Source organism: Saccoglossus kowalevskii, chromosome 13 (genome assembly GCF_978046115.1).
Source record: "Saccoglossus kowalevskii chromosome 13, keSacKowa6.1, whole genome shotgun sequence".
Classification (NCBI taxonomy): domain Eukaryota; kingdom Metazoa; phylum Hemichordata; class Enteropneusta; family Harrimaniidae; genus Saccoglossus; species Saccoglossus kowalevskii.
The window spans coordinates 965,362-980,670 of NC_140653.1; the positions used below are offsets into that span (position 1 = coordinate 965,362).

The following is a 15,309-nucleotide window of genomic DNA, read 5'->3' on the forward strand; positions in this document are numbered from 1 at the left end:
TAGGATGTGATGATTCATACTGTAAATAACAATGTGAATAGTAGGTTTTGTGTAAATTGATGTAGAAATCCGATCACCATCTACCTTAGTAGAAATATCGAGAAATGGTAGTGTTATTTCTGATATCTCATGTGTGTATTGTATGGCGAGATTAAAGTTGTTAACAAAGTCAATGGACTGTAATAACTCATCCCGACTGCTTGACATGGCACCAAAGCCATCATCAATGTACCTGACATAAAATTCAGGTTTAGTGCCTTGAAAGGACGAACAAATTAACTCCTCTTGATATGACATGAATAAACATGCATAGCTCGGACCAAAACAACTGCCCATAGCCACACCTCGTTTCTGTATATAATGTTTACCATTAAAAGAAAAACAATTCCTGTTCAAAACTAATTCCGCTAAGCGCACCAACACAAACGTAGGAGGATCCTTAACTGCCCTTTTATTCAGAAAATGCTGTAAAGCCAACAGTCCATTAGTGTGCGGGATAGATGTATAAAGTGATTTTAAATCCATAGAAAACAAAAATCTGGGTTTATCCGATGTGAAACGAAATAACTCTAGTTTCTTAAGTGCATCATTAGTATCCTGAACATACGTAGGCTGTGACGCAACAATTGGTCTCAACATTGAATCCAAATATCGAGCTATGTGCTCAGTCGGATAATTACATGCTAAGACAATGGGTCTACCAGGATTGTTTACCTTGTGAATCTTAGGTAATAGATAAAAGACTGATGTCCGTGGTCTGCGCACTATAAGATTTTTGGCCTCTTTCGGCAAATCACCTTTAGCAATATAGCCATTGATCACCTATTTCCCGTTGTATATTATTCGTGATATCCACATCAAGTGCCCGGTAGGAGTCTGTATCCAATAACTGCCTCTCTGCCTCCACCAGATACAAATCTCTACGCCAAACCACGACTTCTTCTCGAAAACCGCTGAACCATTTGACTCGATTTTTGGTGTGTGGATGCCTTGATGAGTGTAGATAATTTGTTCATGTGAAGTCGATCTGTCAAAAATTATGCAAATTAGCCCCCAAAACTCTACTGTGGCGGCCTATGGTGAGAATAGTGATGGAATAACTTTGTTTATGAATAAGTCTGTGCGTCCCTGTGTCAGTCAGTTAAATTGTTTCCGTCTGTGTGGGCAGGTCGATTCTCCTGTTAAATCGACTGAATTCCTTCCAAAAACTGAACGAAAGTGGTTATGGATGTTGTGGAACTCTTGGTACAGACGAAATCGTGTTTGCGTGGAATTTAGTGACTGGCAGTCTTTTCCGAAAGTTGTAGTTGTGTGGATCGACCGCAGAGGTTGCAGTCCGCTGTTGCCATTGTGTTGAACGAAACCGTGGTTGAACCTAGCTGCAGTTCTGTAGCTCACTTGGTTTCGCTGTTGGTTATTTTGTTCGTCATGTTGTTAACGAGAAACCATGGTGCTACAGTTCCATCCTTTGCGAGTTACCCTATTTTACCGAACTGAAATCAGGTCAGGTCGTTTTTTTTTTCATTATTTTCGCCTTAAGTTTCCACCTTCAGTAGATGGGTCCCAAACTATTACATCAATTATTTTGAAGGCGATGGTTCGAAATTGGTCGATTTCAAGACGAAAACCACGGAAAACTACAGCGAAATCCCTGTGTTTGTCAACATCTTGAATAAGTTATTGTGACGCCACGAGGCGTCATAGTTTTCCCATTTCACATGGTTTTCTTCGTGAAATCGACCAATTCCGGACCATCGCCAGTCGGCCATTTTGAATCTTATCTGAAAAACAAAATTATTTGCATCAAGGTCCCATAACGTCTAATGTACATACCAAGTTTGAACAAAATCCATCTGTAAACAGCCGAGAAATGCTCGATTTTTAGGATTTTTTAGCACAAAAATGGCCGCCATTCGGCCATCTTGAATCAGATCGTGAAACAAATTGACGTGCATATGTATATTATCATGTATGATGTATGTGTGAAGTTTGATTGTCATTGATCCAGGCATTTCTAAGATACAGGTCCTGACGCGTGCGTCAGACACGCACGGACACACAGAGGTCAAAACATAAGTCCCCGTTTTCGGACTGCGTCCGAACGGGACTAATAATTTGGTGAGGTAATGCATGTTTTAGATAAACACTAAACTGTTGAAATTGTTGCTGGTAGAAACATGTACTTATCAGCAGAACTAAAAAGAAATACAAAACATTCTGCTTCAAACACACAGTGTACACATAATACACCTCTGTGATTTGTAACTGGGTGTCTTTAAAATCTATGTCATTGATTTGACAATATTTATATGTCTATTTTGTGCCATCAAGATAATGTTCATTAAATTTCGATATATGGTTTTTATCTTTAAATTTTTTTTTAAAGACCTGATTCTCACGAGTATGTAGAGTGAAATTACCTAAGGTTTAAAATTTATAAACTGCAATTTTATTTGATAGAAAAGAGAATGGTGTTATTTTTTGATTTTTATTGTGGTCTAACATCCTGTATTTTTTCTGGTGATTGCTTGACTAAATTCTCACAAACATTTTGTCAATTCCTTAACTTAGCTGAATGATGTTTCATACAAGGTATGCAAGGTCTGTTTATAATTTGATTGACAGTCTTTCAATTTACACATTTCATGATATCTTCATACTATGATCCTATTTTATCATTTGAGATTCACAGTGACATGTCCAAGCAAGGTTTTACATCTCTTCATTAACAGCTTTTGTACTGTGTCTGTGCAGACGTATTTCACATAAAGACTTCTCAATCTTTTAAACCTTTATCAATCAAATCTGAAATCAATTACCATACTAATTGACATCTCTTCTAGTATGTACATATTCCACCTCAGGCAGTCATTCTGGATATCTGCGATGATTAAGGTAGCAGGACTATTATTTGCATACTTGTTTTCATCTTCTAATTGTGACCAAATGACTACAAATAGACCCAGGAAAGTATAGATTTTTGGAATCGCCAGACTTCAAGCTTTTCAAAGGTGTGTTTGCCATGCCCGTATCTGCATTCTACAGGTCATAACAGCCGTTTTTTTTTCATTATTTTCGCCTTAAGTTTCTACTTTCTACTGTTGATGGGTCCCAAAACTATTACATCAATTATTTTGAGGTCACTTTTCCTAGCTAATCAATAGTCTGGTAAATTGATAATTGGTAATACTACAGCCAGATCTGAAGGCCTTTGCCGCATTCTGGCCACGCTGTGTGGCGCGTGTCGCGTGGACGGGTTTCATGTTCTCTGCACGTAATAAGCGAGGTTATTAAGCATCCTTTTTTGGGGATGCCCGGTGGCCGAGGGGAAGACGTGTAGTAGCGTGAAGCTAGGCTATTAGGTGCCGTACGCGAGCGCCGGTTCGAGTCACGCACGCAGTACGTATTTACTATAATTAGACATAGTCTTTACCTTGCCGTTTATTCGGTGTTATTTGCTTACTTTACTTCCTATGTCGACAGCAACTATGAGTTTAAAATTATTTCTCAGTACTTATTAACTGTTACAATGCTGTACCATTACTTTCACCATACTACTACAGCCAGATCTGAAGGCCTTTGCCGCATTCTGGCCATGCTGTGTGGCGCGTATCGCGTGGACGGGTTTCATGTTCTCTGCACGTAATAAGCTCGGTTATTAAGCATCCTTTTTTGGGGTTGCCCGGTGGCCGAGGGGAAGACGTGTAGTAGCGTGAAGCTAGGCGATTAGGTGCCGTACGCGAGCACCGGTTTGAGTCACGCACGCAGTACGTATTTACTATAATTAGACATAGTCTTTACCTTGCCGTTTATTCGGTGTTATTTGCTTACTTTACTTCCTATGTCGACAGCAACTATGAGTTTAAAATTATTTCTCAGTACTTATTCACTGTTACAATGCTGTACCCATTACTTTCACCATCCTACTACAGCCAGATCTGAAGGCCTTTGCCGCATTCTAGCCATGCTGTGTGGCGCGTATCGCGTGGACGGGTTTCATGTTCTCTGCACGTAATAAGCTCGGTTATTGAGCATCCTTTTTTGGGGATGCCCGGTGGCCGAGGGGAAGACGTGTAGTAGCGTGAAGCTAGGCGATTAGGTGCCGTACGCGAGCGCCGGTTCGAGTCACGCACGCAGTACGTATTTACTATAATTAGACATAGTCTTTACCTTGCCGTTTATTCGGTGTTATTTGCTTACTTTACTTCCTATGTCGACAGCAACTATGAGTTTAAAAATTATTTCTCAGTACTTATTCACTGTTACAATGCTGTACCATTACTTTCACCATCCTACTACAGCCAGATCTGAAGGCCTTTGCCGCATTCTGGCCATGCTGTGTGGCGCGTATCGCGTGGACGGGTTTCATGTTCTCTGCACGTAATAAGCTCGGTTATTAAGCATCCTTTTTTGGGGATGCCCGGTGGCCGAGGGGAAGACGTGTAGTAGCGTGAAACTAGGTGATTAGGTGCCGTACGCGAGCGCCGGTTCGAGTCACGCACGCAGTACGTATTTACTATAATTAGACATGATAGTCTTTACCTTGCCGTTTATTCGGTGTTATTTGCTTACTTTACTTCCTATGTCGACAGCAACTATGAGTTTAAAATTATTTTTCAGTACTTATTCACTGTTACAATGCTGTACCATTCACTTTCACATACAAACCAACCCCAGTGTCACACATTTTTAACTTTTCCTAACTACAAACCAACCCCAGTGTCACACATTTTTAACTTTTCCTAACTACAAACCAACCCCAGTGTCACACATTTTTAACTTTTTTAACCACAAACGGACCCCAGTGTCACACATTTTTAACTTTTCCTAACTACAAACTGACCCGTGTCGCACATTTTAACTTTCCTTAACTACAAACTGACCCCAGTGTCACACATTTTTAACTTTTCCCAACTACAAACCAACCCCAGTGTCACACATTTTAACTGTCCGTAACTATAAACTGACCCCAGTGTCACACTTTTTTAATATTCCTTAACTACAAACGGACCCATGTCACACATTTTTAACTTTTCCTAACTACAAACTGACCCCAGTGTCACACATTTTTAACTTTTCCTAACTACAAACTGACCCAGTGTCACACATTTTTAACTTTTATGAACTACGAACTGACCCCAGTGTCACACATTTTTAACTTTTATTAACTACGAACTGACCCCAGTATCACACTTTTTTAATATTCCTTAACTACAAACTGACCCGTGTCACACATTTTTAACTTTTCCTAACTACAAACTGACCCCAGTGTCACACATTTTTAACTTTTCCTAACTACAAACTGACCCCAGTGTCACACATTTTTAACTTTTCCTAACTACAAACTGACCCAGTGTCACACATTTTTAACTTTTATTAACTACGAACTGACCCCAGTGTCACACATTTTTAACTTTTCCTAACTACAAACTGACCCCAGTGTCACACATTTTTAACTTTTCTTAACTACAAACTGACCCCAGTGTCACACTTTTTTTAACTTTTCTTAACTACAAACTGACCCGGTGTCACACATTTTTAACTTTTCCTAACTACAAACTGACCCAGTGTCACACATTTTTAACTTTTCCTAACTACAAACTGACCCCAGTGTCACACATTTTTAACTTTTCCTAACTACGAACTGACCCCAGTGTCACACATTTTTAACTTTTATTAACTACAAACTGACCCCAGTGTCACACATTTTTAACTTTTCCTAACTACAAACTGACCCCAGTGTCACACATTTTTAACTTTTCCTAACTACAAACTGACCCCAGTGTCACACATTTTTAACTTTTCCTAACTACAAACTGACCCCGGTGTCACACATTTTTAACTTTTCCTAACTACAAACTGACCCAGTGTCACACATTTTTAACTTTTCCTAACTACAAACTGACCCCAGTGTCACACATTTTTAACTTTTTTTAACTACAAACTGACCCCAGTATCACACATTTTTAACTTTTATTAACTACAAACTGACCCCGGTGTCACACATTTTTAACTTTTCCTAACTACAAACTGACCCCGGTGTCACACATTTTTAACTTTTCCTAACTACAAACTGATCCCAGTGTCGCACATTTTTAACTTTTCCTAACTACGAACTGACCCCAGTGTCACACATTTTTAACTTTTCCTAACTACAAACTATTTTTATGGTGACAATAAATGAAATTGCAAATACCTATTGGGGGTAGGTGCGCATGAAACGTCCTAAATTATTGTTTTGACAGAAATTTTGCTTTCTGACAACAAAAGATGTACTATGGCATCTGACATTAATGTAATCAACATACAACATGTAGTCTATTTTACATATAATTTGCCTAACAAATTAATATTGAGTTCTGTCTGTCTAAAACTCCAAAAAGTCAATGTACATGTACTTACTATGTTCTTCATCTGAACTAGAAGAATGAATTTGGGAATGACAACAAAGAAAACAATACTGTATATATAGTTAATGACAAAACAACAATGATTTTAATTTCTCACAATCACAGTTAATAATTCAAAAAAAAAATCATTTATGAAACCCATGGTGCTTTTATCTCCTCTTTTTCCTTTCTTGCTGTGGTTTGACAGGAGTCACTGGTGGAGCATACATAGAACTTGAGATTTTGTTTATGTAGTACAGAGCTATCACTGAAAAGATGAAGCTGTAAGAGAAACAAAAAAATAAGTACAGAACTGCTTGTCGATAAAAAAAATATACAAGTAACATGTACTACAGTACTAATTCCGCCCAACCTCCTGCTTTTATCGTTTTTATTCCGACCGATTATCACTTAATTTCTGACCGCTCGCTGCTTTCCGACCGGAAACCAACCACTTTTTCTTTATGTTCGCTAGCTCCTGCTATGGCTGGCTTCAGAAACGTTGTCCGCTTGCCATAAACTTTAATATGTTGTTATTCATAATAAATTTAGGTTTTAATGATGATTCAAAATACAACGCGTATTGCTTCTCTGTAATTGGAAGGGGGACAAAGACGCCTTCAAATCACTTGACACATTGTAACGTTTGCTACGCAAGTCGAAGTGTGACCTGTATTAATATATTTACGTCCTTGTGTGCGTAGTTCAAGCAGCTATATAACTGGTCAATCAATCGTGATATGTATTGAGTACTAGTATTTGTGTGTGTGTTTCTGTGTGTGATTTTGACTAAATTTATTCCGAATGACGCTCAAAATAATTTAACACTTTGTCACACTATGACCCTCACTCAATTTGCATAAGTAATACAAATGCTGTATTTTCTGAAATTCTATCGGTTGACTTTTGCTCATGTCTGGGTGGGCAAAACAAAACTGCACATATAATCATCGCATAGCTGAATTTCTACAAATCAATTGGACTTGAACTACAAGTATAATGACTGTGGCAATTAATCACTTGTCTGAGTACATGCGACGACGAATTATTGGATTGGCAGCAGCCGAACGAAAAATGAAAGAGATCCCGTAACAGTTAATTGTTGAGGAAAACATAAAACAAAACAAACGCAGCCAGTGATACATTTCGAAAATAAAAATACAAAATAAACGCAATCACGCGCGTTAGAAATAAATAAAATGTGTTGTGACACAGTCTCATCAGACTTTTTTACTCACACAATATAATTATGCTATTTCCCAAAGCACTTATATTTAATACATTGACGAAAAACACCTCGAACGTAATGTTGATCACTGTAAAAGTGAATAAATTCGAACCATCATCAAATTCAAAATTCAAACGATCTCGTTGAATGTCAATCAAAAATAAACTTGAGGTTTAGAACGACAAAAACAACAACATATTAGAGTGCAAAAAAAGTTAGCAGCAAAGAACAAGAAATGCATGTGCGAAAGCGATGAGTGAACTCAAGGACAATTATGCTAATGTGAGAACAAGCAATATACCCCACGGAGTACTCACTAAAACATCCAGAAAATGTGCCATTTCATAGAGCACCCTTACAAATAATGTGTGCGATTGTGTGAACATGATAACGTGCAAACAAGAAACAGAGCTCATGTTCCACAAGGAAACTTAACGATGACGCAGTTAGATGTATACGGCTGTTGAAAACATATGAGCAGGTTCATGTGGATGTATCATTTTCAACTATTACCAACAACACTACAATAATAAAGACTTTCCGTTTTCAACATTGTGAAATACTTTTGTTTTTATGTAGAAAAATACAATATTTTTAACCAAGTAAAATGATATTTATTAAAGTTATTGTTTATACACGAGTTTTCGAACACACTACATAGTTTGTAATTTCATCCAGCTTTCAGTCACAATTCAAGACAAATAAAAGGCACGATGTAATATTCGTGTGTAATCAGTAATTATGAAAATAATTTATAGGTACATGTGGAATACATTTCCTTATGAATTTTCCTTGATATAAATTTCTAAATTATCTTGTCAAAATCATTTTTTTTCAGGGTTTTTCCCCTCAAAAGACGAAAGAATTTCATAATGTCGGGAACGGGAAATCTTTTATTATTATTATTATTTATTGGGAAAAGAAATTCCTTATCGTAGTGCTTTGCCTTGGTTGACAATGAGCTCTTTGGGTTGCTAAAACTGTATGTCCACCTCTGTTGGGGTGTTCATTTGTATTATTATACTGAATAAATCTTAAAACAGAAATTGTGGCACTCAATCATGGCAATCTTCCAGGTCATCGTTAGGAAGCTTTTCGGAGGCAAATTTAATCTCCACTCAAGGCTATCTTGAAGAATTGCAGGAAATTGACCTTTACCGAATCATATTTATGAATTAATAGGGATTCAGGTACCATAGTGTTTGTAACAGAGTATTCCTAAAGATACGCCAAAAAAAAAAAAAACGAACTTTCGTGTGGGATTTTTCATGCAAACATTGTCAATGGTTCCCCGACACTGATTCCTTTTTAACTTTCAATTTTTCCAAGACGCGGCAAACCCTGCTCAGTGCTCATGATCGGAGACGTCGTTAAGATGCAGGTGCAATTCCTCATTGCAACGCGTTCTATTTATTTCCAACGTGTGTGGTCAGCACCTTTTATTGAGTTTATTTTGTCTTTTATTTCTGAAATCTACCACTGGCAGCGTTTGTTTTGTCGCGTCTCACAACCTAATGTCCAAACTGACTATGTTTTGGCTGTAAGTGAACTATGTACAGCTCCTGGTATTTCGCCCAAAGTTCGCAAAACGGAATACCCTGCAAAATTTGAATCCTTTATTTTATAACGAGACATTGTGTGCAAAAATAAAAATCATAATTGTAATTCAACAAGTTTATGTAACATGTTAGGCCGCTTGCCAGCCGCCCAGTTAAAAAACGCGATCTCCATTGATGTCGGCTTCGACAATTTTGGACAAGTAAGATGGGTGCTGGCCGACATCACATTTGCAAGTATTGTATTTGTTTGACAAATTGTACAGTACAAACATTCTATAACAATCGATTGGTGTTTTTTTTCATAGTCTTACTATTCCTGCAGATATTCTTCAATTGTTATGAATTAAGGTAGTAATGCAGTTCATTTGGCTTGCTTTTTTAATTGAGTAATTAGACAATGAAGATGGTATTATATATCCAACATGTTATATATTTTCTGAAAGCTTATTATACAAACTTTGTAAAACGTGTCTTTATTTTAAATATCCAGAATGCGTTTTTGATTTTGGGTCAAAAATATGCTTTTTTGGACAAAAGTGGTTTAAAAAAAATTAGCTTAAAAACTTCAAGTCCGTTTGTGGGTAAAATTACATCACTGGATACCTTGGTATACTACTAATTCAAATGCGTCCACTCATCTCTCTAACGGCTTTCAAAGTTGCACAGCATGATCTCAAAGTTCACTTATTTCTATTTTTGCATAATTTATATATCCATGTTAATTGCGGACTTGTTATTTTTGTTCCACTCGTTGTAATAAACTGTCCGGACGCATTTTGAAGGGGGAACACCTTGTCAATAATGTGTGAAAATTTCGAGGCAAATGGCCAAAGCGTCCATGAGCTATTTTAATTTAAAACCCAAGAATTCACCAAAAATAGAAGACGAGAAAAAGGCTAATTTGCATATTTGCGCGTTAAACCGGGAATTACTGCTTTGTCATACTTTCTAGACTATTGAAATTGAAAGTTAACGTATAGACATAGACATTTTATGTAAAATCGTTGGACCAGAACAACTGCTCTTGAATATATAAATCAGAAACACGTCATTCATACCAGTGTTTTGATGGGGTCGGTAAAACACGTGTCAATGCCCAGTAAATATGACGTCATCTCATGAATTATTAAACAGGGGGCGGTCCTAGGAAGGTGACCTTTTATCACGATCAAAACATCATGGCTTCTCTTCGATGTATTTTCAATAAAAAATCCACGAGTATTTCAGAGCCTATGGTTTACCGTGAAGAGTACAAAGTGGGATATTAAATTATTTATCCTTGACAGATTTTTATGTAGTATTGAGAACCAACTCCAGGAAGTGAACGTAGAATAATGAATAATCACGTAATCCTAGAATCGAAACGCGAGGCACAGAAGTTTTGTTCAGCGTTTCCAATCCCATTTTTCCCACTGCAACATATTTGTTTTTTAAGGAGGCAATTTTTTATTTTTTCCGATTTTGGTAACGCCTTATTCAGGGATTTTCTTAGACAATTGCAGACAATCAGCGCACGGATGTACGTACAGAACATGCTGTTGTACTACCGGCGATGGTTGCCTGCAAAAAGAGAGCTCCAGCTACTAACGTAAAAGTTTTAAAATTTCGACCGGTTTTAAATAATTAGTGTTTTAAGAGTGCAAAATTAAGGTGCATTTTCGAGCGGTCGAATTTTTCTGAATAGAAATCAGCAAATGAAAAAAATAGGAGTGCTAAACAGTGTGTTCGTTAGTTTTGAAAAATGGAATGTCCGTCAAGTTGACGTAAACTTCCCCATTTTTCACGGAAAAAGCAAAGGTCGTGGCCGAGTTGCAGGCTAAAAAACTCAAAAATCAAAACAAAATCATCAATCAGTAAGTATCATGACAAGGAAAACAAAACATCAGACGCGGAGAAGCGGTCAGCGTGTCAAAAGAGTTGTTAATGTATCAAGTTACCTCTCTCTGTGATTTATTTTTCATTGAAATTATTTGCTTGTTTTCAATTAATTTTAGCGTACCTCTGCAATTTATTTTTGGCGATCCGCTCCGCTAGGATTGCCCTTATAATCACTTTTGTCGTTTTGTGTGTGTGTGTGTCTGTGTGTGTACATTTCCAGTGTTCCAGTGTTCACGTATTATTTCTTCTGTGATTTTTTTGGCTTGGCCGATTTCGTTCAAACTTGGCAGGTAGGTCACACCTTAACCCTAGTTATAAGGAAAAATCTGGAAAAATTTTTTGGCCCACCGTTGCCATAGCAACAGCCAAAAAACTGATTTTTGGATAGCTTCGCGCCAAATGTATCTCCTCCTACAAATTTGGGATAAAATACTTCAAACATAGCTCATTCTACTCAGCTTGAGTGTGGGCACAAAGTTACCATTTGAATTTTTGATATCTGTTTTCATTTTCAAAGTTGGGGTAACTTTTCACCAGCAACGGCTCGGCTGGTTTTGTTCATACTTCACAGGTAGGCCGTGCCGTCACTAATTGGAAAAAAATCCTGGCCCACCACTGCCATTGCAACATCCAAAAACTGATTTTTGAATACTTTCGCCCCCAATGTATTACCTCCTACCAGTTTTGTACACAGTCAGCTGGCATCGGTGTCGCTGGGTGTATATGATAAAGGGAAGTTGTGCAACCAAATTTGCCGAGTTCGCAGTTTTTCGCCAATAAAAAAATAACTAAGGCAACAACTCACGGTTTTTCAGCATTTTTGTAATAAAGACATTATTCTCTATCAATAATCCGCCCAAAACAGGAACATTTCTACTAATTCTTGTGTTTTTAGATGTTTTTCGAAAAACCTGCTATTAGGCTGCAAAAGTAGAACATTCCGGAGGGGGCGAAAGGGAAGAGCCAAATTTAACGCGTAAAAATAGAACGCGTATTTTGACCTCTATGCGGTCGTTGCCAAAAAGCCCTGTGTCCATCGCCTGGCGATGCTCTTCTGTTTCACCAGTTGCGTTTTTTGACTAAAATTTGGGCAGTACTGTCAGTCACGAAAATTGATGAATAAATTAATACACATAAAATATGAATCACGGGATAATTCAATGGTCACCGAACACTCCACTACTAAACAATCTGTGGCAAGATAGTAGCGTACTGTATATTTGACCCAGATTTGACAAGCGTGGTACAGTTTTTTGCGCGTGTCCGTAATAACGCGCACAAAGGATTGTGGGATAGAGTCCTTTATTTGCTGGCATTCTTGACTTTTGACTGCAGTTCTTTTTTTATATTTTAGAGTAAATGCTTCTGATATGCTCTTAGGTTGCTTAATATCCGTCTGAAATTCTGGACTGTGGTCATATTTTTCGATTAGGAGTCGTATATTTAAATTACTCACTGTGACTAGTGTTTTGCATTATGAAGTATATTGTTATGAAGGTCAACACACTGCAATTTAGGTAAATATTTACCATTTCGTTATTTCATTATTTCGCTTTCCAGCATTTCCGGGAAACGCTTCATTCTAAAAAATGCTATCGCAAAACGGTTGGAAATAATAAATGTAACAGCAGAATACGTCCTAGCACAGTCACTCTACTAGGAGAGAGTAACTGTGGTCCTAGTACTAAACTAAGTGACTTCTAAAGACTGAATGGTGTTTGCGAACTTCGTATTAGTTATAAACCGACGTCAGCTTCACGTTTATGTCACCATGGAAACAGCCAAAAAACATGTTGCTTGTTTTTGAGCGGAGCGGATCGCCAACCAGCCTACCGGCTTGTAGCATTGTCAGTTGTTTGCTTCATTGAATTAAACAGAGTTCGTCCGATTGCAAACAAAGCTGTCTCGCACCACCGAGCAAAACTTGCGAATGATCGAAGTACAGGTACCCATTGGACAAAAGATACACGAAAGTTTGTATCTCCCCGACCCAGTGCAATATATGCGGTTAGAATCAAAGCTCACATGTCCATTATTTGAGGGACCAGATTCTGCCGTAAATTCGGAATGGGATTTAGAAAAAAATAAAATAGGACTTTTAAGGTGTATTTTGGCGTCATTTGTGGACATTTCAATAATTCCTGATGCCAAAAATAGGGTCTACAGTGATAACAGCTCATTGTCGAAACGAAGCTTACCCATTCACGCTAGTCACAATAAACATCATACTCTTGAATAGGCGTCAATGACTACGGTAAAACTTAGTAAACAATGTTAAATTATTCTTCACATGCTCAGTTTATTTTTTGAGAACAATTATTTAAAAATAAAATCTCTCAATCAATCAGAAACTCGGATTCACGCCTTCAGGGAAAGTCACGTTTGGACGCTCACATCGATTTTGTTTTTCGTTCGGCGGGCTGATGCCTTCAGTGTAGCTTTTGCCTCTTCCGACATAGAAATCATCTGTATCTTCTTTCTACCTCTCATTCTTTTTACACCACGCATAATGTAATGATAAAAATTAGGAAAAAACGCTGAGGAAATATAATGTTTGGTTTGCTAGAGAGCGATAACTGATTTGAGAATAATTGCACATGCGTGCGAATTGAATGAACTATGACCCGTACAATCTCGATTTGTCAATCAAAGGTCCTGTTATTTGCTTACTCATGCAAATTAGGCAATGGGACATAAACATTGCCACGTGTGAGTGTTTTTTATTTTTAACCAGAAAATAAACAGCAATTTTAACAGTGTTCCAATAAGAAATTATTGGTCAAATTTTCACAGAATGTTCTTTAGATAAAAATCTATATAAAAAAACGAAAAAAACTATTTTTGATTGAAATTCACAAATAAACTGCATCTCTACCTTAAACAAATTTATTAAACTACAACTTGACCAGGGATCTGGCCACGCTGGTCGGCCCCGACCGGCACTTAAAATTAGCGACTACCACTGAAATGCTTCCGACCAAGACTATTGTCCGATTGTTATTATAATTTATGTGCCGACCGACACGCATTCTGCCAGTCGTGGATTATAATTTGTAAACAATAGACCTAGTTGCACGATATGTAGCAGCTAGTCAATTTTGTGAAATTAGCACCTCTTTGTTTGTAAGTAAATACTTGTTGCGATAGACACAGTCTTTAGATTTAAACCTAAAATTCTTTCAAAATCAATTCCACCTCGATGTAACATGGTCAAAGCGGAGTTCACAATCAGTGAATTGGTAAAATTCATTTTAACTGTTATCATCGCGAATCATGTAAAAACTCTTCTTTCAAGACCTATTTTACCTTTTAAAATTGCTAATCACCTGTTTCGAAAACCATCATGCTGTTTTCAACTGAAATCAATGCCAACACATCGTGCTACGACATTGTAATTTTTATAATTACTACCTTTCGGAAAACTTCCGATTCTACCGGCATTACCATGCGGCATACACATGCCAGTCAACTAATACGTCACAAACATCATGGCGGGTCTGTGTATTTTACCGAAGCGATCGATACGGTAAAGCTTAGTAAAATTTTACTTTTACTTCATATCAAAAAAAAAAGGAAGAACATTTTTTGCTTGGCATCATGACTGAGTAAGAGGAATTGTTGGTATAATCGGTGTATAACATCACGAAGTAAGTTATGTCACGTCGTACCTTTGAAAGTTTTATTTGTTCATTCATTACTGTGAATACTTTGTATATATGTTTTAGAAATTGATGATACGAATAATAAATTACAACAATACGTCAAATAATTAAGTGGTCGATTTTTTGAAAGAGAATGTTTTTGGAGTAAATAAGATCGTAAACATTAATATTGCAACAATAATTTATTTGTTTCTGTTTTTTAGTCTGCAGCATTCGCATTTTGAATATATTTCATTTTCAAATTCAAACTCTTCTAAATTGTGAAACATAATGTCCTAAATTCCAAAAATATTTGCACTGCCACCGAACTCATTAATATTCATTGCTAATTAATATTCATATAGCTCATTAATATTCATGACCGACCGGCACTCACGTTGGGCTGGCGAGATCCTGGCTTGACCCGTGTTAAACACAAACCATGCGTGCATGGCAACCGTCACCCTACACACAGTTACTCAACGAATACCGTACTCTACAATAGAAATTTTTCGCTCTCCACCAAAAATAGATGGTTTTATTTCATATTAGTTGTGTCTGTGTCAGCGCCGTATTTGATTTCACATGTTATTACTACACGTATGTATTATTAC

At 37.3% G+C, this 15,309-nt stretch overlaps 1 protein-coding gene across 1 annotated transcript in view; it reads right to left on the bottom strand.

Annotated features, from left to right (window-relative positions):
- Positions 1 to 6,467: 6,467 nt before the first annotated feature.
- LOC146734711 (dolichyl-diphosphooligosaccharide--protein glycosyltransferase subunit KCP2-like) overlaps positions 6,468 to 15,309 on the bottom strand; it is a 42,255-nt gene continuing 33,413 nt past the window's right edge. Inside the window, exon 5 of the mRNA XM_085506841.1 lies at positions 6,468 to 6,671. Coding sequence (XP_085362967.1) covers positions 6,560 to 6,671 — 112 coding nt within the window. The 3' untranslated portion in view covers positions 6,468 to 6,559. The remainder of the gene's footprint in view (positions 6,672 to 15,309) is intronic.